The sequence below is a fragment of the Macadamia integrifolia genome, chromosome 6 (assembly GCF_013358625.1).
Source record: "Macadamia integrifolia cultivar HAES 741 chromosome 6, SCU_Mint_v3, whole genome shotgun sequence".
Lineage (NCBI taxonomy): Eukaryota > Viridiplantae > Streptophyta > Magnoliopsida > Proteales > Proteaceae > Macadamia > Macadamia integrifolia.
The window spans coordinates 34,089,993-34,117,655 of record NC_056562.1 but is presented as its reverse complement, the minus strand read 5'-3'; the positions used below and the strand labels follow the sequence as shown (position 1 = coordinate 34,117,655).

The 27,663-nt window shown below is 38.1% G+C and overlaps 2 protein-coding genes and 1 pseudogene across 4 annotated transcripts; 2 read left to right on the top strand and 1 right to left on the bottom strand.

The window, feature by feature from the left end:
* Nucleotides 1-4,417: 4,417 nt before the first annotated feature.
* LOC122082240 lies at nucleotides 4,418-5,844 on the top strand (annotated as a pseudogene).
* An 8,481-nt stretch (nucleotides 5,845-14,325) lies between these two features.
* On the top strand, nucleotides 14,326-16,087 carry LOC122082674 (gallate 1-beta-glucosyltransferase 84A24-like). Its single transcript, XM_042650389.1, has one exon. It carries the CDS (start codon nucleotides 14,421-14,423, stop codon nucleotides 15,909-15,911), a length of 1,491 nt encoding a protein of 496 aa, XP_042506323.1. The 5' UTR covers nucleotides 14,326-14,420; the 3' UTR covers nucleotides 15,912-16,087.
* Nucleotides 16,088-20,182: 4,095 nt separating this feature from the next.
* LOC122080787 (triacylglycerol lipase 1) lies at nucleotides 20,183-27,290 on the bottom strand. Of its 3 annotated transcripts, XM_042647638.1 has the most exons (10): nucleotides 27,081-27,285; nucleotides 26,835-27,007; nucleotides 26,603-26,716; nucleotides 25,976-26,116; nucleotides 25,736-25,846; nucleotides 25,484-25,627; nucleotides 25,363-25,403; nucleotides 25,184-25,260; nucleotides 23,229-23,324; nucleotides 20,183-20,668 (listed from the first exon to the last, which is right to left on the bottom strand). In XM_042647638.1, exons 2-10 carry the CDS (start codon nucleotides 27,000-27,002, stop codon nucleotides 20,346-20,348), a joined length of 1,215 nt encoding a protein of 404 aa, XP_042503572.1. In that variant the 5' UTR covers nucleotides 27,003-27,007; nucleotides 27,081-27,285; the 3' UTR covers nucleotides 20,183-20,345. The 3 variants fall into 3 exon arrangements, with proteins under 3 accessions (XP_042503572.1, XP_042503571.1, XP_042503573.1); XM_042647637.1 differs by having other exon boundaries at nucleotides 26,835-27,284; XM_042647639.1 differs by lacking the exon at nucleotides 20,183-20,668 and adding an exon at nucleotides 21,781-22,100 and having other exon boundaries at nucleotides 26,835-27,290.
* Between the last annotated feature and the right edge of the window lie 373 nt (nucleotides 27,291-27,663).

The window sequence follows — 27,663 nt, the reverse complement described above, 5'->3', positions numbered from 1 at the left end:
ATACAGACCACCCCCTGGAGAATGTCAGTATTATAGGAACACCCCCTTCTTTCACCAAATTAGACTCAGACCCCCTATCGTCAGTCTGTCACCGATGCCGGGGCCAAACCTTCTCCCTCACCTCCTGTTTCTCCACCGCCGCCGCCGCCGCCTCTGCCTTTGCCTCCATGTTTGCATGGCCTTTGCCTCCATGTCCTCCACCGACATATCCGACCTCATTAGACCTAAATCAGAGAGGTCGCAGAGAGGTAAAGGTTATGAAATAGTCATGGCCATGAATAGGAATGGGAGGAGGAAGAAGATGAAACTGAGTCCGGTGAAATCCTTTATTTTGATCCAAATACCGGAGATGGAGACTTGCACGGGCACCATCAGAGGCAGCACCACTCGCCGTCGACGGAATGAGCAAACTTGCGGACGACAACAACTCGGGTACTCTGGATCTCGCCAGACTCACAGGTTGAGGTACGGAAAAGGAACGAGGGAGAGAGTGTGATAAGTGACAAGGGTGATTAAAGGGTATTTTTGGAATAGTATAATACTGGTGTTTTACTCATAAGGGCAAAATTGTCATTTCACAACATCACTTAACATAAACTGACGGCAAGGGGTCCAAGTCCAATTTGGTGAAAGAGAAGGGGTGTCCCTCTAATATTGGTATTCTCCAAGGGGTGGCATTGTAAATTACCCTTTTTTATATGACACTCTTTGCTAATGATTGATCCAGATATTTAAAATAGTCATGTTGTGGTAGTTCTCGCCCCTCAAGTTTCACCACTTCCTCACGTCTCATAGTTTGGCTAAATGGGCACATCATATACTCTGCTTTATATAATTTATTTTATTTGCATATTTTCAATGAATACGCTTGGTCCTCCTAATAATGAATTATTTCTGTTATGATCAGCTCTTCGCTTTGATAAGTCTGGAGAGTGAAAGGACGTACAACCATATAAGGCAGCGGTTATTTGATCTTAGGCTATGTTTGCTTAGAAAAGGAAAGGACAGAAAGAAAAAAAAATTTCAAAAGAGAAAAATTGAATTTGAAATAAATGAATAGATACATCAATTTTTTTATTATGTAATTTAAATTTTTGTCTCCTTATGTCTTATTGGATTGATTGATTTCTTTTCTTAGGAATTTAAAAACAGTATTTATTTGAATTTGGAAGGATAATGCCACTTGTAATAAGATAAGAGAAGAAGTCATGTTAGTTGTCTTATTTTTTACCTAACAGATAATTTTCAGATTAAACCTAGCTCCCTTTCTAATTCGATTTTTATAATCTCAATTACATATTAGAAAGAAGCTATTTATTTCATTCTTTTTTTTTTTTCGATAGAGCTATCTATTTCATTCAAGCACCAAACTTTTGATATATGTGTCCAAATAAGGGTGATGGTCATAAAATAAAATTCAAAATCAAATAAAGATCCTACTAATATATTTGATTGAAGGAAAAAGATCCTCTTCAACACCAATGACCCTTCAACGATTCATCCAAGGGTTGGAGGGCTTGGAAATGCATCCGTAGGTGTTGGGATACATGTTCCAATCCTCCCAACTTCTGGTTGGTCATTGGAAGGTTGTTGAATAAGGTCCAAGTTGTTGGAGAAGAGCCGGGTCCTTGATTGAAGATTTATAACTTTGCCCATCATTATCTAAAACAAAAAGAGTGGATAATAATTAGAAAAATCACATGATAACCCACTTTCGGCTTTCCATTTACAAAACTTTCCACTTAAAGTTTTAATTAAAAAAAAATACCCTAAATCAGGTTTCTCGATTCACAAAACTATTCAAAATAGTGATTCTCCTTTATCTTTCACATATAATCAGACGTTTTTATTAACTGAAACTTTAAGTGGGTAGTTTTTTTGATTTTGGGTATTTTTATAATTGAAACATTGAGTGGATAGTTTTCTAAACCTAAACCTAATTTTGGGTAATTTTGTTGATTGAAACTTTGGGTGGATAATTCTATAATAGAAAACCTAAAAGTGAATAATCATGCAACTTTCTGATAATGATTTTATGGTTGTCAGTAGTTGGAAACTTGGTGGCGATGAAAAGATCCTCCAATAATCATAGTTACTAACACCATTCAGAAGAGGAGAAAGACAAATAGTAAGATCGTCTTCTTCAAGGCTTCCCAATATTGGAACCTTAAACCCTTGGCTTTTGGATCCTTTGCCCGTTTCTTGCTTTGCTTCTTTTGTTTTTTTCCCCTCTAATGATATTATTTCTTTAATTAAAAATAAATAAATAAATAAAAAGTTTGGTCCTTTGTTCTGTTCATGAGACGAACTAAACCACATTTGTCACAGGCCAGCCATGGCTGTGGTGGCCATTCCCACTTCAAATTGATAGAATTGACGTAAGTGAGGGTAATGCCATAGTATTAGGGGAGGAAGAGAAAGAAAATGATAAGAAAGGGGAAGAAATATGAATTGGTTGATAGATGAAATTGAGAGGTAATCTTTTGGACATTTTGAAACGACAAAGGAAAGAAAAAGATGTAAAATTTCAAATGTAGAAGAATTTTAGAAAATAAGATTAAAGGTAAGAGAATTTTAGTAAAAATAGACCAAAGGTAGGAGAGCGATAATATTTTTTGTCTTGTAATCTTAATCTAGGCATTCAAAGATCACCACTTTTCATGGTTGTATTGAAGATTTGAAGCAAAATTCACTCTTGAGTCTTGACTGCTTGGTGGTGGTGGTGGTGGTTCGAGAAGAAAATTCAGTAGCTGTACTTTTTCTCAGATGCGCCTCAGGCTGGGAGGTCAGTGGGTCAGACTTTGATTTCGACCTGATCAGAATTTTATTTTGATAGTGATCCGATGAGGTTCTTAATTTGCAAGAGAAGTGTGTGGGGGGTTGCAGCGGGTGGGGACTTAGGATTGGGTGGCGAGGTGAAAGGGCTGTAGAATTGTAGTGGTGGGGCAATGGGGGTTATGTTGGCAGCGAAAGAGAATGAAGGTGTAGATCAATTTCCTTTAATAATGGAGAGGTAATTTTAAGATTTTAAAATATCAGGGAAAAGGAATGGTGGGATTTATTTATTTCTTAATTAATTTATTGGGTGAGGGAAGGGAGGATCATGTGTGAAAATTGAGAAAGGGTATTTGAGTAAATGTAGAATAAATATAAAGGAGTGATAAAAATTTTCTCTACTATTGTTTCACCTATTTGTACACTTAAGCGCACAAGGGTGTGCACCCTCTCCATAACCCTCAGCACATCACACCACCCCTGGGATGGGGACCCTGTTGCACGATATGTCAATTAGCGGGGTGTAAGGGCTGGGAGCACCTTGGATTGTGTGTTCTTGCTTTGGGCTTGAGGACTCCCAACGTTTGGTTTGCGTTACATGAATTGCGATGTAGAGGAGCCCAGTCTCAAAATTGGATCAAGTTCATATACAAGAACAATCTCGTATGTCCCTGATTCGTGGATTTGAAATTCATTTTTTCTCTTTTATTTAAAGAAATGGGAGAAAAAGAGTGAATTAGGACGGCTGACAGGCAAGGAGTAAGCGGTGGCAGGCCGGTGCTAGCACTCCTCGGCCCTCCATCAGGCCGTGCTGCCACCTTGGCCCTCCATTAGGTTGTGCTGCCACCTCGGTGCTACCAGTCACTGCTGACAACCTGTCACCTCGGCCAAGTAATGCACCCAGAAAGTGCACACATCCACTCCTACATTCAAGGACGTGATCCCTGATCATCGGGGCAGAACTCTATCCACTACACGTCATCAGAGGCGTCCACCCTTCTCACGACTTGCACATCCAAGATCAATGGAGAATATTCCCAGAATATGCCCTGAAACCTGAAATATTACCAGAATCACAGTGCCACTCCCCTCAAGGACTCTATGCCTAAACTGGACTCTCCACAAATGCCCCTCCTTCTCTCTCCATCAGCAGCCTATAAATACCAAGGTAAGCCTCCATCATGGGATCGATCATCGGGTCAGTTTGGCTCTCCCTTATCATCTTTTCTGTGCAGGTCGACCAAAGTACTAGGAACTGCAGGGAAGATCATCCGGTCAATTTTTACCGCATCAATCCCCATTATTAATTTCATATTTTGTTTTAGCTTTGCTTTACGTTGACCCCAATCTCAAGTCCCAACTCACAAGAGTAGAAGACCTTGATCAAATACATATTTATAAAAGGGATGATCATCAATACAACTAAGTCAAAAGCAATCCCTGGTGAACCCAACGCCATATTATTTTGTATGAAATAAATAAAATTCTTTATTTTGTTCAAGATGTAACAAATTTATATATGTTGGCACGGATAACAGGCATCGCCCATCCTGCAGTTCACTCACTAGTCTGTTCCTCTTGTTTTCAGTCCTCCCACTGCTTGTTGCCCTCACCGAGAGAGACTGAGCAAACCATGGTAGCCTCCAAGGAAGCTGGAGAAGGAGAAATTCATGTGCTAATGGTGGCGTTCTCCACCCAAGGCCACATGAACCCCATGCTTAGGTTTGGCAATCGCCTAGTTTCCAAGGGCTTACACGTTACCCTCGCCACCACCGACTTCGCACGAGACCGTATCCTCAAGTGTCTACCTTCCACCACCGTATCCGACGACTCAAAGATACGTCTCGAGTTATTCTCCGATGGACTCAGCGTTGACTTCGACCGCATGTCCCACATGGACGACAGCATGAACTCCATCCTCAAATTTGGTCCCATCAATCTCTCCAAACTCATCAACAACCTCTCCGGTGACCGTCACCGTCCTAAGTTCTCATGCATCATTGGCAACCCCGGCGTACCATGGGTGGCAGACTTCGCTGCCCAACATAACGTCCCCTGTGCCTTCCTCTGGATCCAACCCTGCGCTCTCTACGCCATCTACTATCGCTTCTATAACTAGTTGAACTCATTCCCGACCAAACCCAACTCCGAATCCACCCTTCACTTGCCGGGTCTCCCGGAACTCCAAATCACAGACCTGCCGTCCTTCATTTTACCCTCCAATACCTTAGTGAGCTTCCCTAAGATGTTGTCCGACTTGTTCCAAAACTACATGAACAAGTTCAAATGGGTATTCGGTAACTCATTCTACGAGCTAGTGAAGGACATGGTGGAGTCCATGGCCCACATATCCCCTATCATACCCATAGGTCCATTCGTGCCGTCCACTCTTTTCGGACTAGGTATGGAAGATGGTGAAATAGGAGTTGATATGTGGAAACCGGAAGAACGGTGCATCGAATGGTTAGACCAGAAACCGATCTCATCAGTCATTTACGTCTCCTTCGGAAGCATCCTAGTGCTATCGGAAAAACAGATGGAGAACATCGCAATGGGTCTCAAAAACAGTGAATGCCCATTTCTGTGGGTGATTAAGCCACCGGACTACACAAAACCGGTTGGATTACCGGCCGGGTTCTTGGAAGAGACGGATGACCGGGGCTTGGTGGTGTCGTGGTGCCCTCAGACGAAGGTTCTAGCTCATCCTGCCGTTGCCTGCTTTATGAGTCACTGTGGGTGGAACTCCACGCTTGAGACGGTCGCCGCCGGAGTTCCGATGTCGCTTTTCCACAGTGGTCGGACCAGCCGACCAATGCAAAGCTCATAGTCTTTGAGATGGGGGTGCGGGTCGAACCGGATACAGATGGGATGGCTAGTAAGGAACAAGTGGAGAGACGCATCGAAGAAATTACGAAAGGGCCCAAGTCGGAGGAATTGAAGAGGAAGGCCGTCCATTGGAAGGAGGCGGCCAAGATGGCCGTGGCTGAACATGGTTCGTCTGATCGGAACATCCAAATCTTTGTGGACGAGATCCTGGGAACTAGTAAAGATTCTGCGATACAAGAGTAAGGATAACAACTCCTACCGTAGTTGATGAATTATAATGCATAAAAAATATAATAATAATGATCTAAGCGATGTCAAACTTCAAGATCAAAATTTGAACGTCTGTCCTCCCTTGTATGTCTAAGGTCTATGTACAATGCACCTCTTGGAAATCCATGAATTTTTTTTTTATAAATTTTTTCTGGATTTATTTTGACAGTTGATTAAATCTTCTATATTTAAAACTTGATATGTAGATAGGGTTTTGGGGTTTATTTGTCCACAAAAATTCAATCTTGTTTAACTTATTACATGACGAAATCTGATGCTTATTTAAGTGTCATGTTGGTGTTACCATCCAATCTAAGAAATTTCATCCTAAAACTTAGGCACCGTTTGACAATGTTTCGTTTTTCTGTTGTTTCTACGTTTTCTTATTCTCAGAAACGGAGTAACAACCCAAAAAGCGTTTGATAAAATTGTTTCGTTTCACCTGTTTTTAGAAACATAAATCAAAATTTATGCCTATATACAATTATAGAAACTACTTTGGTGAAATAAGTCGGACTTGTTTCGTCGTTTCTAGAAATGAATCTGAGATAAAAAAAAAAAAATTACTATTGTACCCGATAAATCTCTCAATTATTTAAACCTAAAAAAAGGCAACCAAACTCTCTTTCCCTTTTGGGCATCCGATGATACTATTGGGTTTTTTAGTGTCTATAATAAACGTTTCGAGAAATAAGTTTATCAAGCACCAAAAAATCTGTTTTTGTTTCCGAAAATGTGAAAAGCCGTTTCTATAGCTAGAAAGAAAAACGTTATCAAACGGTACCTTAATAATTCATACTATTGTACCACAAAGATAGTCTGGTTCTAGGCCTTTCAATGTCCTGAAATATTTGGCCATTGTTAAAAGCAAGCTATGAAGCTTTTTCTGACTTTTCCCTAGTTCTTTATTAATCATTCACACATTTATTTATTTTGGTTAACCAAGGTGTCCGGGCCAGCTTACGCTCACATCGACTAATCCTCGAAGAGACTAGCATAGTAATTTATTCGTTGGTTGCTCAGACGGTTATGACGAATTGGGAATTGTTTGAATTCTCTATTCACACATTTATTTATGATTAATTGCTATATTTTTCTGATGATTCACAAGCCATAATACTTTTCCAGTACCATTATAGAGTGCAACTCGGTTGTAACAAAGTGATGAAATAAGAAGAATAACTATACCCCTTGGCTTATTACTAAAATTATTCAATGAAAAATGTAATTTACTAATGTAGAGATAGAAAAAGGTTTTTGAAAAATTGAAAATTTATTTAATATAAGTTTTTATGTAAAATTACAGATTTTATCTCCATTAAAAAAACGACTATATTAAAGTCAACTTTTGATTCAATACTTTAATTACAATAAGATTTTCTCAACATTATATAATCAAATAGTCGAAATAATATTTAAAAAATAATTAAATTAATGAATAATTAATGCGTCAATAACAACCTCCTTAATCAAGAGATCTCACACCCATCTCTTTCTTCGGTTCTACAACTATGCCCTCTCTCTCCCTCTCCCTCTTATATATTTATATATCAGAAGTCCCCCTTGCTTTCTTAAACCTTGATCAATCCCCTCTCCTTTCAGTGTCATCCTAGCATCGATTGGGAGTGGAAAAGTCTTTTTTGTTATGTATTTGTGAATTCCTCTTCTTATAATATTGGCATTTAGTAAACCAATTTAATTTTGTATTTAATTTTATTTAGTTCGCACGTGATCTCAAGAATTTTATACAACCACAAGGACACATGATTATGGGCTTAAAAGGGTTTATGTTTGGTCTGATATAATTCAAATAACCGTTTTTGGATTAAAACAAAAACATAGTGAACCAATAAAATTCCAATTTTTAGAAACAAAAAAAAAAAAAAAAGAAGTACATGTTTTTGTAAAAAAAATCAGTTTTTAATCATCGATTCATATGATTGCCATATATTATTGGTCTTAAATGAGTTTGTAGTGTTTTTGACGTTTTTTGTGTTCTATGAAAACAAAACACAGAATAAAGCGTTTGGAGTCAACTTGATGTTTTTCGATTCTTTTCGAAAGAAAAGAGAAAAAAGAGTAGAAATATCAAATGATGAAATGACGAAATTTCGGTTTCGTTCCAAATACAAATAAAAGTGAACAGTCAAGGTAATTGTTCCTGAAATAGATTCACCCAACACCATTTTTTGTTTTAAAATGATTTTTCAATACAAAAAAAACTGAAATTTTTAATTTTGACATGAATTGCTGTTTCTAAAACTAAATGACTACCAAACACAATCTTATAATGATGAGACCATTGAAAAAATTCTAGGACCAATCATATATCAACTTTACGATTTGTTGTTCAATAAATGACCTCTTAAAAGTTAGCACTACCACCACCATCTCAACAAAACCTTCCCTCGCACCTCAATGTATTAATTAATGAGCTCTTGGAAGTCTAAATTCAGATTTTTTGAGCCACTTCCGCGTTGTTGTCCAAACTCCAACCACAACATTAGAAAATTGAAAAAGTTCTATAAAATAGATATATATATATATATATAAGGAAAATGACAAGTATGCTAGCATAGTACTTAGGAATTAGGAATGCTAGCGGTATTTTGATCGTAGGATTTGATCAATGTGAATTGAATCGTTGGATGGAGAGAAGATAAACAACTTTTCAATGCACGGTTGCAACACCTTTATTCTCTCTCTCTCTCTCTCTCTCTCCTTATCGGAAAAAATCATTCATTCACCGGATCCAGCCGGAGAAAGCAAAGTAGTTGGCACCGCCGCTATTGTCGATGGTAGCGGTACTATCTAGTAAACGACAACAACTGCGGCTACGGCAGAAGCGACGGCGGCGATAATAGCGATGACATCGGTACTATTTCGTGATTTCGATTGATGCCGCTGGGCAACGACAGCTCCCACATCAAGTCCGTCGATGGCAGCGACATCTCTCCTTGCTTTTTTGCATCTTCCCCGCTTTACTATTTTGTGATTCCGATCGGCATCGCTAGGAAACGACAACTCCCAAATTAGACAATAGCCATGTGATCGGATAGTGATCTCTCTGGTTTTCATCAATTTCCTTTTTAATTCTCATATTTTACGCATATTTGGAAAACCAACTCGGTCAATGGTAACACACTGAGCCGAAGATACTCCCAAGTCCCATCTTTTTTTTTTTTTACGTGGAATTCTAGTATTTTGGGATTTCACTGTTGAAAACCTTCTCCCAAGTATTTATTAGGAGACCTGTGCTTCCTAGCTTGTCCTGGCCCTCTTCAAAACCTTCCCAAGTATTTATTAGGAGATTTATTTGGAGATCTGTGCTAGGATCCCAAGTATTTATTAGGAGATTTATTTTGAGACCTGTGCTTCCTAGCTTGTCCTGGTCCTCTTTAAAACCTTCTCCCAAGTATTTATTAGGAGACTTGTGCGATATATGATACATCTCTAGAATAACTCAACCTCATAAATGACTTACAAGATGGGGATCTAAGATCATAACAATCTATATCAATTCCTATAGAAAATTGATATGGGATAACCCCCATAAGTTGATATGGGATCGTAACATATCACCACGCTTTCAAACTCGATGTTCACGACAACTCACTTTAGATCAAGTAGTCATTTCTAAGGGGCTTTTACTCTGCTCTAGGGTTTTTACCAGGCGACAAGTAGCCCTTTCCTAGCGGCTCACTCTGGCACTAGGTCGCTTCTTCCGCCTGTAGGTTAGGTTGAGGATCGACTGCACTTATACCACTGATACTGTCTTGGAAGAACTCAACCCTATAAACCAACTTACAAGATGAGGGGACCCAAAATCATATCAACTCACATCAATTCTCATAAATAACCAATATGAGATCAATCCCCATAAGCTGATATGGGACCTAACAAAACGGTTTCAAGATGATCTATTTGGCGTCTCAATCATATTTGTTTATGCGCTACATGATTGACCAAAGCGCCACAACTAATAACCACCCCTGACCCTCTCCCCTCTATTTCTTGGCTATGATACACTATAAAAACCCTTGGATCATTGAGGTTTGGGAATGGCTCTCTCTCTCTCTCTCGTGGCTGCACATGACAGTTGTATGAGAGGGGAGAATAGAGAGGGAGAAGAAAAGACGTTACTTGGTTTTCACTCTCCATTAAGAAAAGAATTAGGAAAAGAAAGAAAGGGAAGGACGTGTATCAGCACCGGTCACTTCTTGTGAGTGTCATGAGATCTACCCTTTGTAGGAATTCAGTATACAAAGTTTACTGTATGTAAACTACTAAAAACGAACACGTATCTCACAAATTTTTTGTTTATTAAAAATAGCATAGGATTAATAGGAGAACAAGAGTAAAGTCATATTGAAGGAGTAAAATTTTTATACAGTGGTGATAAGGAAAAACAAAACGTGGATAAAATAAATGTGGGTATACGCTTTAGACAATTAAATTGTTGAGGGTTGAGGACTTGTATCTCTTGTTTCTTCTTAAATAATAGTATACATAGAACAGAAATTGTGTTATAATGATTCAAAAGAAGATGAACAAGAGTGAAGAAATGAAGGAATTGAAAAAATAAATGTGGGTCGGCACTTTAGACAATTAAACTGTTGAGGCTTGAGACTTGAGATCTTGTATCTATTTTTTTTTTTTTTAGTAGCATACATAGAACACCAATTGTGCTAGAATGATAGAATGATTCATAGAAAGATGAGCAAGAATGAAGAAATGAAGGAGTTGAAAAAAAAAAAGTGAGTCGGCGCTTTAGACAATTAAATAGTTGAGGGTTGAGGTCTTGTATCTCTTTGTTTCCCTTTAAATAGTAGCATACATAGAACGACAATTGTGCTAGAATGATTCAGGAGAGGATGAACAAGAGTGAAGAAATGAAAGACTGGATATTTTTTACAATGGTGATAAAGAAAAATAAGACATGAAAAAATTAAAGTGGATAGTTGGTTTAGACAATTAAATTGTTGAGGGTTAATGTCTTGTATCTCTTTGTTTCTCTTTAAATAGTTGTGATGGACAATATTAAAGTTACTAGAAATTCTCGTACGCTCTTGGTCTTGGTATTTGGAATCCATTTTTTTTTTTTTTATTTAATGGATTATAAATACTAGGACTAGGAAATCTCATACGTGAACTAAGATAAAGAGTAGTGAGAAAGAGAGTAAAATAATTTTCTGTTAGATCAAACACCAAGATATACAAAAATAAATAGGCAATAGATCTGCACAACACAGAAATTTAACGAGGTTCACACACCAGTGTGGTGTGCTACGTCCTCGAGCGAAGAAGAAGATGTTTCACTATGCACAAGAGAGATTACACCCAAGCAGCGGCTAGAAAACTCGCACTGAAACCCTAGCTCTAACAATCCCCCAAAATACAATGACTTGCTCAACAAGACAACAGTACATTATATACTCTAAGTTGTAAGTCGATCCATCAGGTCGCGGTCAATCCAATCGAACCATACCATGGGGGTTATGACCCTGCACCCCCATACGAGATCAGTAATGAGCTGTGGGCCTATCAGTCTAATCACTTTGATTCCATCACAGATCTCAGAAAACTTATCATTCGGATTGCCACCAAAATATATCAGAGCGGGTTAATCTTCAAAACGGGTCAAAAATTCGAGATAAACTTAACACTTTCTCCATTGTTAGTAAAACTATTTTTATTTCTTAATAGACGTAGACACCTTGTCAAATGTTTTCTGTACGAGAAAAAGAGCTTATATAATTCCTTTTTAATTATTTACCTCAAATAATTTTTGAAAAAAGAAAAATTACACTTCTCATTCAACCACTTTGGTGACAACAATAATCTCTCTTTTAAGTTTTAACTGTTGCTGACTTGCTGTCATCATTCATTACGTCTATGCTTACGTTTTATGTGAGAGGATAGAAAGTTGATCATTTCATGAGCCATACCATATGATAGAATCTATCGTATATATCATCTTACCTTCATGGTAATCCCATAAGGCATTTATTAAAGGGTTTGTCTAGTTGTAACCTAGGTAGGTTACAAAAGGCTTGTAACCCACTTTTAGGTACCTAAAAAGTTGTGAAAGAAATGAATGTGTCAAGAAGATTCAAAAAGTAATTTCATGTGTTTATATTCCCAATAAAAACTTAAAAGTTGTTGCACCACTTTTTATGACAAAGTGTTAAAAAGGGTGGAATTGTAATTTTATCCTCAAATAGACCCATCATTACATTTGAAATCTCAAATCTCAATTCCTTGTTTCTCTAAAGTCTAACATGGGATTGAAAAAAAAAAAAAAATTATACTAACCGTTGGGTGATTGGGTCTATTGCTTTGAGTAAGGGTATCCATTTCCAGTCCAAGCAGGTTGGACTAATCAAGAGAAACGTGAAACGAACTTTTATCTATTTGAGTTTTTATCAAATCGATAAAAAATTAAATTGGACCAGATCAAGAGAATCGAAACCATAAAAGACCTTATAACAACTTTAAAAAATTACTAAAAAAGAACATATTACCTACAAGAGGCCATTAAGTCAACTCAATAAAAATTGAATTGGTATAAATTGAAATTGAACTTTGATTTCAATTTGGCCTAATATTAGATAAAATCTAGATCAAAGTGACCAAAATCGAAAATGAATCAAATCAATCACAAAAGCCTTACAATCAATCATTCTGAAACAACCTGGATAGGTATTACTATGGTCGATTTGGATCGAAATTGGTTTATTCAACAAATGATTTTAAACTCGAAATTGAGTCAAAATAATCCCTCTAGTGATTCCAATTCTAAATTGACCATTCTAGAACTTCCGGATAGTTCATGACCAATTCTAATCCAAATCGGCTAATACCAGAATTTTAACTCAAAATCAAAGAATAAATTGGTCCCTAATGATTCCAGTTTGGATCATATCCGAATCAATCACAAAAATGCTAGAATTGACACTAAATTCTAAAAACCAATAGCCTAATCCCAAAAATCCTAGATATGCCATTCTATAATGATCAGAATTGGGATTGATTCGAACTAGCCAAATCAACTAGGGATTTTAAACTTGGAATTGGAGATCGAACTGATCATGGTTTCAAGTATCGGTCTAGGATCGATCGTATCGGCTGAGATTGATCCTTGATCCGGATCGGTTATCCGGATCGTTTCAGGGGTAAAATAGGTAAAAAGTAGTACCTTTTATAAAAATCAAGGGTAAAATAGACCGATACCAACTGATCCCATCCGATCTGGATCGATATAGAATTGACATCGACAGAGACCGATACTGATACCATCCCCTACATCCTTGGAACTGATTCCTATAAACTTTGATCCAATCGAATCAAAATTGGATAAAAAGAACACTAGAATCGCCCTCAAATCTTAAGACCCACGATCTAGTCCTATAAACCTTATAATCGATTTTAAACATAGAATCAAAGATCAAATTAGTAGCTGCCAATATCAATCCAAATCTGAATCAAATTGGAATTGACCAGAATCAATCCCAAAATCCTTAGAATCAACCTATAAAATATATTATAATTACAAAATTTCATATGTTATCATTATAGTAGTACCAAGCCTACGATATTACTTTACGAAAAAAAAAGCATACAATATTGCCATTTGTCATCTTTCTGGATTTTAACTTTTTTAAAAACACTAGCATATTTAATACAATTGATTTCTTTGAAGAGAGAAAAAGAGGCATGATTAGAACTATCTTACACATCTCATCTCTAATGCACAACAATAGAAATTATTGCAATATAATTGATACATGAATTTCTGGGAAGAGGTTTTGTTTTATAAATTTCAAAAAACAAAAATGAAGTCCACCAAAAGTTTTAAATCCTAAAACCCATAAAAGCATTGGATATGCTGAGAAGAAAGAGAGCATTTACCTGACTCACTAGAGATGATCTTACCAAAATTTATGCTATAAAAACCAAGAAAGGTAATAGAAAGACTCGCGAGGAGGAAGACAATCAGTTGGGGTGAGGGGTTGTTTGGAAAGAGTGTATTCATTCTCAAAATACCCCTCGTTTTGCCGTTTAACTCAAAGTGACGATTCAAAAAGTTGAGGTTGAATTTGCTTTTTTTGACCTTAAAAGCAATCACACAGTAATTTATTTTTTTGACCTTAAAAGCAATCACAAAATGACAAAATAATGGGGACATGACCTTAAAAGCAATCACAAAATGACAAAATAATGGGACAGTAATTTACTTTTTTGACCTTAAAAGCAATCACAAAATAACAAAAGAATATGGACACAATAATTTAGGTTGTAACCGGGTGGATTACATTTAGACATAATCCTTTATTAAATGAGGCGGGAGAAAATAGATGCTATATCCATGGATTAGGTATCTTTTTACATACGTGAAGATTCACTGTATTCGTTATCCCTTCATCGCTTGCTTTAAATAGTTTCAAATCCAAAAGAAACTCCTCCACTCCACAGTCCACAGTGCAGTTAACCCCAGGATTAGGTAGCCAACTTCAATTCTTCAAAGAAGAAAGGGGAAGGGATCAGAGATGGTATCTGAACTCGCCGCCGTTCATGTCCTCTTGGTGTCCTTCCCGGGCCAAGGCCACGTCAATCCCCTTCTTAGGTTGGCCAAGCTCTTAGCTTCGAAGGGTCTATCCGTTACTTTCAGCTCCACCGACCAGATAGGCCAAATGATAAAAAACTCCGCCACCACAACTACCGGAAACCCCGACTTACCCATCCCCATAGGCGAGGGACATCTCCGGTTTGAATTCTTCTCCGACGGTTGGGTGGTGGACGAACCCAAGCGCTATAACCTAGACCTCCTAATGCACCAGCTCGAGACCTTTGCCAAGGAGTCCTTCACTCGTCTCCTACACAAACAAGCCGAGGATGGTCGACCGGTTTCTTGCCTAGTTAGCAACCCTTTTGTGCCCTGGGCATTGGACGTCGCCTCAGACATGGGCATCCCTTCTGCCGTGTTGTGGGTCCAGTCTTGTGCCGTCTTCTCTGCTTACTACCACTACTTCCACAACTTGACTTCCTTCCCCACCCCTGATCAACCTGATCTCCCTGTCGATCTACCTGGTCTCCCTACTCTATGCTCCGACGAAGTACCCAGCTTCTTGCACCCATCCACCCCTTACGTGTCCTTAAGGAATACGATACTGGGTCAGTTCAAGAACCTCTCCAAGTCCTTCTGTGTACTGGTGGATTCATTTGAGGAGCTCGAACGTGAAGGCATAGGAGGCATAGAGGAGGCCAACTGTGAACTAAGACTCAGAACCGTGGGCCCTTTGATCAAACACTTACGCAGTGGAGATAACAACGGTAGCATTAAAGCAAACATGTGGAAGGCAGAAGAGAACTGTATCGAGTGGTTGGACTCTCAAGAGCCATCCTCGGTGGTCTACGTGTCCTTTGGCAGTGTCATCACTTTGGATCAGAGTCAGAAGGAAGAGATAGCCTGGGGACTCGTGAAAACGGGGCTTCCCTTCTTGTGGGTGGTGAGACCCGCAGTGGAAGGGTGGTCCGGGGACAATCAGAAGCTTCCGGAAGGGTTCATGGAGGAAGCGAAAGGGAAAGGGAAGGTGGTGGGATGGTGCCCACAAGAACAGGTATTGGAACACCCATCGGTGGCATGCTTTGTTACCCATTGCGGATGGAACTCGTCACTGGAGAGCCTGAGCTCCGGTGTTCCGGTGGTGGCGATGCCCAACTGGGGAGACCAGGTGACCAACGCCAAGTTCCTGGTGGAAGTGTACGGGGTTGGGGTTCGTTTAGGGCGTGGGGTGGCGGAGGGGAAAGTGGTAATGAGACAGGAGGTGGCCAGTTGCATCCTGGAGGTGGTACGTGGTCCCAGGGCCGAGGAGATAAAGAAAAACTCCCTCAAGTGGAAAGCTTCGGCCAAGGAGGCGGTGGCGGAAGGTGGTTCCTCCGACCGTAACATCCAAACCTTCGTAGATGATGTTCAACAGATGACGTTTCAGAGGAGCCTGAAACCTAAGCCATGCACCAATCCTGTTCTCCTTCCATGACCATAGAATTATCAGCAACTTTCTTCATTCAAATGAATGCTTCTTTCTCTTCTTTTTTTTTTTTTTTTTTGCTGCTAAACGAATGCTCTTTAATTATTATAGTTGTATGAATATGAATTGCAGGAACCTTCATAATTCGCCATTAATTTATAGAAATAATTTACAAGTTATTGTCAGCTCTTCTCGTGAGCTTTTCATTCATTATTATTGCCCTCCAAACTCTTGAATGGCAAAACCTCCAACTCTTTGTTGATTCTTTGTCCTTAAAAAGGATTGGAATGGATCAGAAAAGCATGGACATAAAATTTTTGAAAATCTACCAACCACAAGGTTTAAAGCCTGGAATTAAATACGACAGGTGAATCACGTGATCATCCATTGTTTCCGATGGTTTCACCGTCTCAAGCTAGTAAGAGGAGTAGCACTCAGAACCACATGCTTCCTGATGTGAAGTTCCCTTATCAATTCGGTTACCCCAGGTTATTTAAAATAGTTGTACGTCTTGTTAATTGTTACAAGGAAATAAATTTATTTTCTATTATATTATTTACCAAGAAAAAAGAAGGAAAAAAATTGACAAAAAAATGAATGTCAAAATGCGTTTATGATCGACTGATGAGAGGGATCGAGTCATAGTTCAATACAAAAGTCTACACCTACCCAAGAGAATTAAAAAAATGTTACTTAGTAAGAAAAAATCTGACCCACTTACAAATGTAGATCTAATAATACTTTATTTAAACTCATAAAATACAAGATATAACCCCAACATTCATCATCTAGCTCATTGAATTTTTTGATTTTTCATAGCTCCTTTACTTAACTCCTACTTAATTAGCCATACTGACTTTGTTAGGAACCAAACCAAACCAAACATGGTTTCAAGAATCTGATCAGCTTAATCGGCCACAAAGGCCGATCCTGATTACAACATATCTGACTCAGCCCATTCCCTTTTAGCCATTCCCTTCCAAAAATAGGTTTGGGTAGATTTCATCTTATTCTAAATGAGGACCGATCCAAATCTCGGTTTGAACTTTAAAACCTTGTTCACAATCCCCTTTGCAAGTGTTGGAGGGTTTGACCCAAAACCTTAAAGTTGTACGTGAAGATAGCTCCCTCAAGTATATCGAAGTACCAAAGATTGAACTTAACAAATATGGCATTACACCTTTATAACTTCCAACATCTCAACACTCCCCATGCACACCATACATGGAAAATGACTTAAGGAGAGCTACAAAGAGACTTGGGCTCTAATAACATATTGGAGAATCCAATTCAAAACCTTAAGATTTTATGTAAAATTATACTTCTATAACTCCCAATATCTCAATATCGACAGAGCCCCATCTGAATCAGTCATGTATCTGCTTTTTCTTTTTATATAAAGTCTTATACCACTTATACGAAAGGATAAGAGAATTCCTTTCATGGAATTTTTGAATGGACATGGTTAGTCCACAAAGACACACCCCACAAGATACTAGGAACATGTACAGTTACACATATCTAGCAATCAAGCCATGGAATATTCATTCTTTTATATTGAAATTCTTTCTTTCTTTCTTATTTTTTCGAATGAACATGATTAGTCCGCACTCCACAAAGGCATCCCATGAAAAAATTAGGAACAAGTAAAGTTCATTAGCCTCACACATATCCATCAATCAAGTCATGGATTCATTCTCTTAAATATCCAGCTATTTTTGTCTCTTTATATTTTTCTTCTTCCAAAGGTCAATTAATAATTCGTTAAAGAAGAAAAATACATAACAAGGAGACGTAATGAGGTTGGAGACCTTGAACTGCTATTTGTATATGTGGTCATCAATACATTCGATAGCTTCTTCTGTTGAGTTGAATTCAATTATAAGATGACAAACAGATCTCTCTCACCAAAAATATTCATAATATATAACATGAGTAAGAGAACTCTCTCAAAGTTACCTCTAGGCAATAATGTAGTGTACTGCAAGATAATTTATGAAAATTAGGACATCTAAATTGAGGTGTGTCCACAAGAAAATGATTCAGGAAGCCTCTAGGCTTCTAAGTGGCAAGTAGTGGGTTTACGATTCCTAAATTTTTTAAGATTCAAATTTTTTTTTTTCTTTTAAGATATCAAAAACCTCTTGTGAGAATACTAGCTTAGTCTAACGATGACAGTTTCGATTTGAAGAACTGACGTTTAGGGGAGAAGATCGTGGGATTGAATCCTACTGTATGCATATGTAAGTGGGTGAATGTGTGTTCAAGTAGGTGGCTGTTGGCCCTATTAATACACACTGACCAAAATGGATCCATTGCTCGTACGATCACCTGGTCATACGAGTCAGCGACCAACACCTGTCATTTTTATTTTCAGATATACCCCTTTATCCTTATAATGGCAGAAAGTGGGACAGGTGTTGATCGTTGACTCGTACGACCAGGTGATCATATGAGCAACGGATCCTATCTCCACTGACTAGCAATTGGAAAAAAAAAAATCTCTTGTTTCTTGGCTGCTTATGTATGATTGATTCTTTTTGGTTAGTAAAAACAATGGGTGAATTGCAGTTTCTTGGGATTGAATATGACTGATATCGATCGGGATTGATCTTCATTCGTATTGATCCAACAATACAATATCGACCAAGAATCATGATCAGACAAGATTAATACCTATTGGTTCCTCAAACTCTGCTTCTGATTTTGCCTTGACCTAATACAAGTTAAATAGGAAAAGTATGTACACTGTCACAGTTTCTCCCCTCTTTCCCTTTCAAGCATGGTTTGAAGAATCAATATCGGTTTGTCGGTATTTCAGAAGTCGATATCGATTTCTGCACAACTTTGCATCAGTGTAATGGGATCCAGATTGCTATCAGCAATGACCGATACCATATGCCTCCAGATCCAAGATCCCTTTTACTCTTTGGATCGAGTTTTAGTTTCCTTTCACCCAAGGTGAAGAATAATGAATCTCTTCAGCCAGTGGTATCATTGAGGTAGGATAAGACTAGTAATAATGAAGTGGCTGTTCTCTTCCTTAATTTTATGATTCAATTTTTAAAATACTATATATATATGAAAAGGGTCTCAATGTTGAGAATATTTACAAGGCTATCCACAAAGCAACTTTCAGTCCCACTCAAGGTTTTAAAGCTTGGGATCAGCCTCAATCGATATCATCTCAATCAGTATCATTTAGCATCGGATTGGATTGGATTGGATGAAAAATGATCTTTCAAACATATTTATCCTTAGATCTTATTAGTGGATCAATATCTAATCGTTGAAAACTTGTGATTAATTCGATCTGAGATCCTGGCCAATTCAATCCCACCATGGTCCCACCTCTGGTGCTCAGTCAGAAATGGAACTTTTCCCGAAACTTTATTATTTTGGCTTTACAACCCTTTGCAGCCGAGCTCAGTAGCGTGGGGATGAAACCTAGGTGGGGGCACCAAAGTGGCTGGAGCCACTCTTGCTCTACTATCCCAAGTAGAAAAAAAATAGTAATGGATCATGTGCCCCTCCAAAAAATCGAGGGTACGAAGCCAAGATTAAGCTTCGAAACTCAAGAGTTTAAAACGTTATGGGAAAAGGCTTTGTGACAGCTTATGCTCATGCTCATAGGATGGGCGATAGATGGAGTGAAATACCATTTTTGTTTCCTGAGTTTACTGTGAAGGATACATCAGCACCTTCTCTCTCTCAAATGAAATGATATCTCTGCCCCCTATGTATGAAACCGTTTCACTGCTCCTCCTTGTTGATGAATTTCCTTAGGCTGCTTACTCATAGAGCCCTTTCCCCAAAAGTTAATAAACATAGGCCTTGCGAATACCAGGGAGAGTCTTCAGCCACGATGGCCCATTATATTTGACATGTGGCATTATCCAGAAAATGATGAATCAACTTGGAGGGACCCAGTTGAACCAAGTTGAACGCAATCCCAGCCCAGCCCAATCCAGCATGGTCATCTTGTTTCAAAGTTCAGCTCCATTTCAACCAAACATGCATCCACACCAGCCACCATTTTGTGGATTTTTTCTTTTATGTCAAATCAAACCTCCACACCCATAACTCTTTTAAGATTCCAGACATAGTGAGTGGGAGAATAATATTACATAGGGTAAGTACTCATAGGTCAGCGAGAAGCAATTCAGTTCCATCCAAAGCAACCAAGGGCCAACCTAGCTTTTATCACACACACACACAGACATGTGGCTACAGATTAGTTTCATCATCAAGTAGAAAAGCATAAGCAGAAAAGTAGAATAGAGGCAGAAAGGGAACCTTAATTACTTCCCTCCATAATATCCTTTGATGATCCCCTCCCTAAAGAGAAGAAAATGTTCAATATTTACAACATATGCTCATATACAATTATGAATTACACGTATAAATTTAATTCAATCAACAGACATTACAGTAAGCAATCACTTAAGAACTACTAAAATTTCCAAATGACCTAAAGAACCCAATCATATTGTTGTATACATCTTCTCTTGCAGTCACACTCAATATAAAGTCTATATGACCATAGTGATCAAGATAAAGCAATTGTGGCTTGGATTGCAGTTCCTCGAGAGTCTGCTTTACATCCATCAAATCTGCTAAGGCATCATTTCCTCCATACCCCATCCATAAGGACAATGACTTGGGTATGCGCCAAAGGTCAAAGGCTGGGGGTTGCCGAGAGCCATATTGCTTCAGGTTTCCCCACCAACCATGGTCATATTTGGCAAAGGTACCTTTACGTATCACTGTCAAATGGAACGAGGAGTTAGGAAGTTAACTTATCAAAAAAATTCAGACCCGCCTAATAAAATATAATGCAATTACCAACATAAAACTGCGCATTTTAAAATATAAGGTAAGTATTTATAACAGAAACATTTCTGAAAAAACCAGCAACCACATAAATATCAAATAGACAGAAAGTAGGGATCACCACCACAACATATTAAGATGTTAAAAGGCATTCTACAAAATGATGATGTACAAAATACTCCAATTGTTAATTACTTAGTTGCTTCAGAAATCAAATCACCAAATGGAAACTGCAGACTCAACGTACTTTCAGCAGTTCCTTATTGCTAGACACTGTACATACAACCCTAAATGCACGCATCATAATTTCCTAAGCTAAGGCCTCATAAAGAGAACCCTACTTTTAGAAGTAAGCCACAGAATGACACTAAATCACAGTACTGAGAAATGACATATTTGTAATTTTGTGATTCTTTCACTCACTTCTAGCCACTTCTCAAGCTTGTTTCAGGGACTCTCCCTCATTTTGCCATGCTTCCCATATGGCAGCAGATTGCAACCTTGTGACATTTTTTTCCCAAATTAAAAAAAAAAAATAATAATAATAATAAAATAAAATAAAAATGTAAATTCTTAAATGACTTGAGTTTCTCTTCACCCACGATGAAGGGATTCCCGTTGTTTATTGCAGTAGGATGGGAGACTAAGTCAGTCGAACTTCGTACAATAAGGGGGAGAGATTTATGAATTGATTCACTTCACCATGGGTGAAGAGCAACTTTCTTCATTCATAACATTAGCACAGATCATATAGATCATTTATTCGAGACATATTTTTTGTCTTGGGAAAAACTTTCTTTTAGGTCATCCCAAACACCTTTAGCAGTAGAATGATACATAACATTGGCTGCAACAGAAGGATCCCTGCTATTCCATAGCCACACAAGTAGTGTGTCATTCTCATGCAATCACTCCTCATAATCTTTAGAACTTGCAGGGGGAGAATCTGACAAGGTCTTTAATTTCCCATTTGCATTGATATATACTTTTACGGCTAATGCCCACAAAAGATAATAGGATGCTCCATTGGGCAAAATAGCAGTGATTTGAACATTGACGGAGTGCATAGAAGGCTTCGAGTCACCCATTACAACACAAGATAAAACTCCAGCAACAAATAAATTCCAACAAGAAAAAAAAAATAGTTGAGAGATAAAACACAAGTTCACAGCAGCCCAGCCTATGCAAGAGAGATACAAAGCAACTTAAGAATAAAAAACACAACATAAAGATCCAGGAAACTGCAAACTGCATATTGTAAACACTTAAATGTGCATAGAAGAATCTCCTTTGAAATCGCAGGAAGCAATAGTGCCTGATGGGTCTGAAATTTGGACCACTCATTCAGCAATATAGAGAGAACGACTGCAGAATTTCACAGCAAGAAACTTCTTGAAAACCCCCTTTTAGAACTAAGTTTTTGCAAGAAACTGTAGAAAACTGGATCCAAGGATCAAGGCACCACAAAACAGTCTTCCATATAGGATAACAGAACCATACATTGGGCAGAAAAGCAGATCACATCATCATAAATACCAATTACAGAATAGTTGTTGAGGTGTCTCCTAGGCGTCAAGGCACCCTTTGCTCGAAGGGTGCTTTGGTTGACTAGGTGGTGCCTAGTCGCCTTGTTAGTGGCTTCTTGGTCCCCACCCCCCCTCCACCACCTTGGTTCACCTAGCCACCTTGACAACTATGAACCACAGGAGAGAAATAAATCTGGTTGAGCAGATAAACAAGAAAAAAAAAAGTTGTTCAGATAGGAATTCTGGTTGTATAATCCCTAACCTTCAATCCAGTCCATAGATTGAATATATTAGATGACATCACCATAAAGAATCCCTAATTTTCATATTCTCGCAATTAGGATTTCATTGCAAATAGTAAAGCATTGGTTGCTCTGAAATACAAGAAGAGGAAACCTTAGATGAGCCTCCAAAATAGATAAGGATCACAGAACTGATTACTTAGTGCCATAATACCATGTGACAACATCAAGAACAAGTAATTAGTACATGCATGTGTGAAGGAGAAGGAAAAGAAGATGAGAAGAAAAGAAGGGGGAGAGCAAAGGAGTTCATGGCAGGGATCAGAATGCCAATACTGTGTCTCCCAAATATTATTTACAAGTTAGTAGGTATAATTATACATAAGCAAATTATCAATAAATATGAAACTAAAACACCCCTTAGCCTGCAGTACACCTTGTTAACAATATACATGTGCAATCTTAAAATACCTTCTTTTTTTTTTTTGGCCATGCTCTTGTAGATTTTTTCTGGGTAAATCTTTCTCTTGTTTAAGACAGTCAAACAAGGCATAACAACATAGTTTGAGTGAAGCATCATTATAAGCCTATCAACTAATAAGATTCTTGTTATAAAACTTAACTACTGCAAAAGCAGTACTGGAAATGATTTTAACAGTTCCTGAAAAGGCATGAGTGGCAGAGAAGATACTGCAACCAAGGGAGGGGAGAGAAAAACTGCATACTCTGAAAAAGGTGATTCAAATTCTTTGTCGATGACGGATGAGGTTCATATTCAAGATAAAAGTCAACTCGAGAGTCATTGAAGCAACAATTCTTCCCTGCAAATTAATCAATTTTGTAAAATCAACAAAAATATGAGAAATAAAATACATTATGAATTATACAAAATTTTTATTCATCCAAAAAAAAAAAAAAACATTGTGAAAATAAATGCATGCATTATCACCTAATACAGTAGGGGCACCTTCAGATCCTTAAGAATCAGTTTCAGCTGTATATGCCACTTTCACTACCTCATTTCATTTTTGTTCTCAAAGCATTGGTATAACTGATCATCTGGTAAAAACCATGCAATTCAAACATCTAACTCGACTTTTAAACTCAGAATTAGGAAAAGAATTTTCTAAATGGGTATATGGAGTGCTAATGATGAAGGAAAGCCCTTCATCAGTGACCTAAAGATAATATTACAATAAACTGTATCAGATCAAATGTACAACAATAACTTAGATGTCTTCGGGTGAGAACCCATTAAATGCTAAAAATGATGAGATTTACACAACCCATCCTGCAAATTTGATTGATTGTGATAATCATCCATTTATATGCACTCAATTTTCGATTGCATGACAAAAGTCTTATGATTACTGGCTCATTGCAACCAAGGAAGCTTTTTTCTTTCTTTTCTAATCTAAGCATACACAAAAAATAATATGGCAAGTAATTTAGAAGGACTGAGATCAGGATTACAGGAAGTTGGGGAAAACCAGTGTCAAAGAAATCAATTTCCTATCAGTAGCCTCACCCAAAATAGTCACTCATTTATATGGCTGCTTTTATGTTAGAATCCCCCCCCCCTTCCTTCTCTTTCTTTAAGTAATTTGAACATTAAAATTATCGAAGAGTGGTACATCAATTATGAAGCACAATGAATAAGAATGAATCAGGTAGATAAATTCATCATGGTTAGGTAAAAAACCGATGATCAAGACAGACTGGACCCTACATTTTTTCATTGTAAAGCAATAAAAAAAGTTCTAAGGAACAGAAATTTTTCGTCTCATGTGGATTTCAATAACCCTCTCCCATAATTTCATAGTATGACTCATTAGCTTTATGCCTCTATAGTTTTGCAACTCTGAATATCACATTTATTTTTGTAAATCAGAACCACAATGCTTCTCCTTCATTCATCTGACTTTTTCCTTGCATTCATAATCTTATTAAATAGCTTGTGGTTGGCCAAAATAAACCACAGATTCCTAAGCTCTTCCACACTTCTATTGGGACCTCATTTGGGCCTTGTGTCTGCCAACTTTCATCGTCCTTATAGCTTCTTTAACTTCAGACATCTACTTTTTTGTACATATCAACGACATGTGGTGTCTTGTGTTGGTGTACGATGTCTTGTATTCCATCACATTTAATCCAAGGAGTACTGGTGCAGGCGCCTCACAGGCAGGACGACGGTCCTGAGAGGTGCGAGTATTTCTTTCTTGTAATGCAAGCAATACTGAGAGGTGTGAGGACAACGCTATTTCCATTGATAGTGAAGCAGGATCTCATCTCACCGAGGACGAGGCAATCTTGCCAAACTCATAAATCTGTGTGCATTGCTTGTTTTGTTTTTCCATATCTTCTGCATGTTTTAGGTTGCGTTTCTACAATCTTGATGGTAATGTAGTCTTCCAGGACACTATTACTCAAAATGATTTTATTTAGTAGGTTGTTGAAATAATCCTTGTATCTCTTCTTAATGTCCTCATCCCTCATTAGTACTTACCATTTTCACTTTTAATACATCTAACATGGTCGAGATCTCTACTCTTCCTTTCCTTCATTTTAGCTGTCTATAAATGGCTTTTTCCCCTTCATATTTTTTTGCCATTGCTTTTCCCACAATCTTCTGAAAAAAAAAAAAAAGAAGCATAAAACACAGAAGGGGAGTTGGGATTACCTGTAATAGCAGAGAGCAAATTGCTACAGTCAATATGCCCATCGCATACGGAATCTATTAACTGAACACCCAGATCACTGTATAGAGCAGAAAATATATAAAAAATAATAATAAACTTAAAAAAAAAAAATGAGCTAGTATGAGTTGATAAATCAGAGTGAGTATATGAAGAAGCAGACCTTCTAAAATTAAGCTGATGGACACCCATAGCCAGAAGCATCTAATTACATAAAACAACTTTATCATCAAGCAGAAACTATTGATCACAGCAAGCTTTGCAAATATGGACATGGAAAATACCTGATCGAGATGCATGCTAACCATTCTACGTACAAATTGAGAACTGAGATGACCCAAATAAGATATAGGACAAAGTAGGGCTGCAGTTTCGACCATCTCCACTATATCTGGCTGACTGAAAGCAGCTAAAGCCATAATGGTTCCCTATGATGAAATGAGCAAAATGAGCTCTTACTGGCACAAACGGCAACATCAGATGGCAGCACTAGAATGCGAAAAATGAGATATTAGTTCCAAGAAGAAAGTTGGGACCTGGGAATGCCCCACGTAGAAAATTTTGGAGTTTGTTGTCGAGTACACGTAGGTAATCATTTCTGCAAGATCATACAGAGCCAATTCCTGCCAACTCCAATCCCAAAATTCCTGCAACATAAGTAGTCTCACATAAAACACAAATTCATATATCTGTTGTTAGATGGAATGGTGAAGCGGGATTACAAACACACACATGCACACAAAGGGAAAGGAGTGAATGGTCTTTCGCTTTCTTACCTTATCCTTCTCAGAAAAAGAAATGTGCCCATGACTCCAATGAGTACCTCGTACATTCCCAACCCACACATCGAAACCATTGTCAGCTAGGATGAAGCCCAAGGATTGTTCAATTGAATTTGCAAACCATGTATCTCCTCCCTGCCCATGTTTTTTTATGTGAGAAAATGCTATAAGCAAAGGAAGGTAATGACCAATCAAGTTTCCTCCTTTCAAAAATAAAGTCTCATGGATAAAAACACATATGAAGACCAACTCAGCTGGCCTCATTCAAATTAATTGGGTTTGCCACATGAATTTCATTCTGCAGTTCCACTCTAGCTGGTATCATATCTTCCAAGTGACCTATCATATGGAAAAATGGTTAATTTTTTTTTATTCAAATCAAATATTTGTCAAGAGATTCCAATGTCAGCAGCCAACATGATGCAACTCTCCTCCTTTATTAAGGATTTTGTCCAACAGTGCAAGCATATGTTGGGTTGTCATTCTAAACATATGTGAAAAGAGAGGGGTCAATGGTTAAAGTACCTTTAAATTGAGAACACCAATTTTACTCTAGCACCATGATTTAAGGACTTGGGTGTTTTCGAGAGACAGAGAAGATGATGATGAAACAAAGCTAACCTGAAAGAGGCCATGTTGAAGCAGAATAGGAGGGCCACCATTGAATTTAATATCTCTGCCCGTGTGAGAAGAAACACGTTGAAGAGATAAGATGAAGCCATCCTTAGTCTGAACCTGAACAAAGCGAATGCCCAATATCAGTTTGAACTTGGAAAGGCAATAAGGATAATTACCGGTAACAAGAGTGACAGAATGGGGGCGAGAGAAATAGAGATGGAAGAGTCGAAATTACGGTGTGTTCAGAGCAGGGATAACCGGAGGGCTGAATGAGCTGAGCACACAAACCAACGCTCTGTGATCGAAGGCGAAGATTCCACTCACCCGATGAGCAAGTGACCGCGCCGGCAAACACCAGCAACGCCACACATAGGGAGGTCGCCAGCGGCAACACAACCCACATGGCCCCTGAGATGTGAGAACAACTGAGAACCCAGAATTCTATTAGAAAATCACGAGTGTAACAACTGCCGCAACTAACAAAGGAAGCGGCGCGGCGATCGTTATGTATTCTGTGATTCTTTCCTCGTCCGCTCCTCCGTCACTCCGTGATATCCTCTCCCTCCTACCGATAATAAACAATGCTCTAAGTAATAAAAACGTACTGCTCCTTGCCTTCATCCATAATCAATGTTTTACCCGAAAAAAAAAAATCCACAATCCATGCCCCTTAACCCCTCATCTATATATTGCCATAAAGATACCGCACGCTTTTTGCTTGGGAGGGCTCCGGGGATGGGAGCGGATCAAGTTCATGGACGAGAATGATTTAACCTTTATTCTTATTTGGAAAAAAAAAAAAAATTTTGATATTGCCATATAATAATAAGTTTGTTGATAAAAATAATTTCATAATTAGTATTAAGTATGGTGCAATGGTTCATTTGTATGTTTTTTATTTCAAATATTTTTTAGGGAAAGAACCCTTTAATCTAGTGTTGCTTACAGCCAGACACAAGCGGGTATGAAAATACCATGCTGCCTCTCCTCCTTATGCGTTGAATATATTCCCACACACCCTTCAATTGGGCCCATGCTTTGATGTTGTCTACACCAAATTGAGA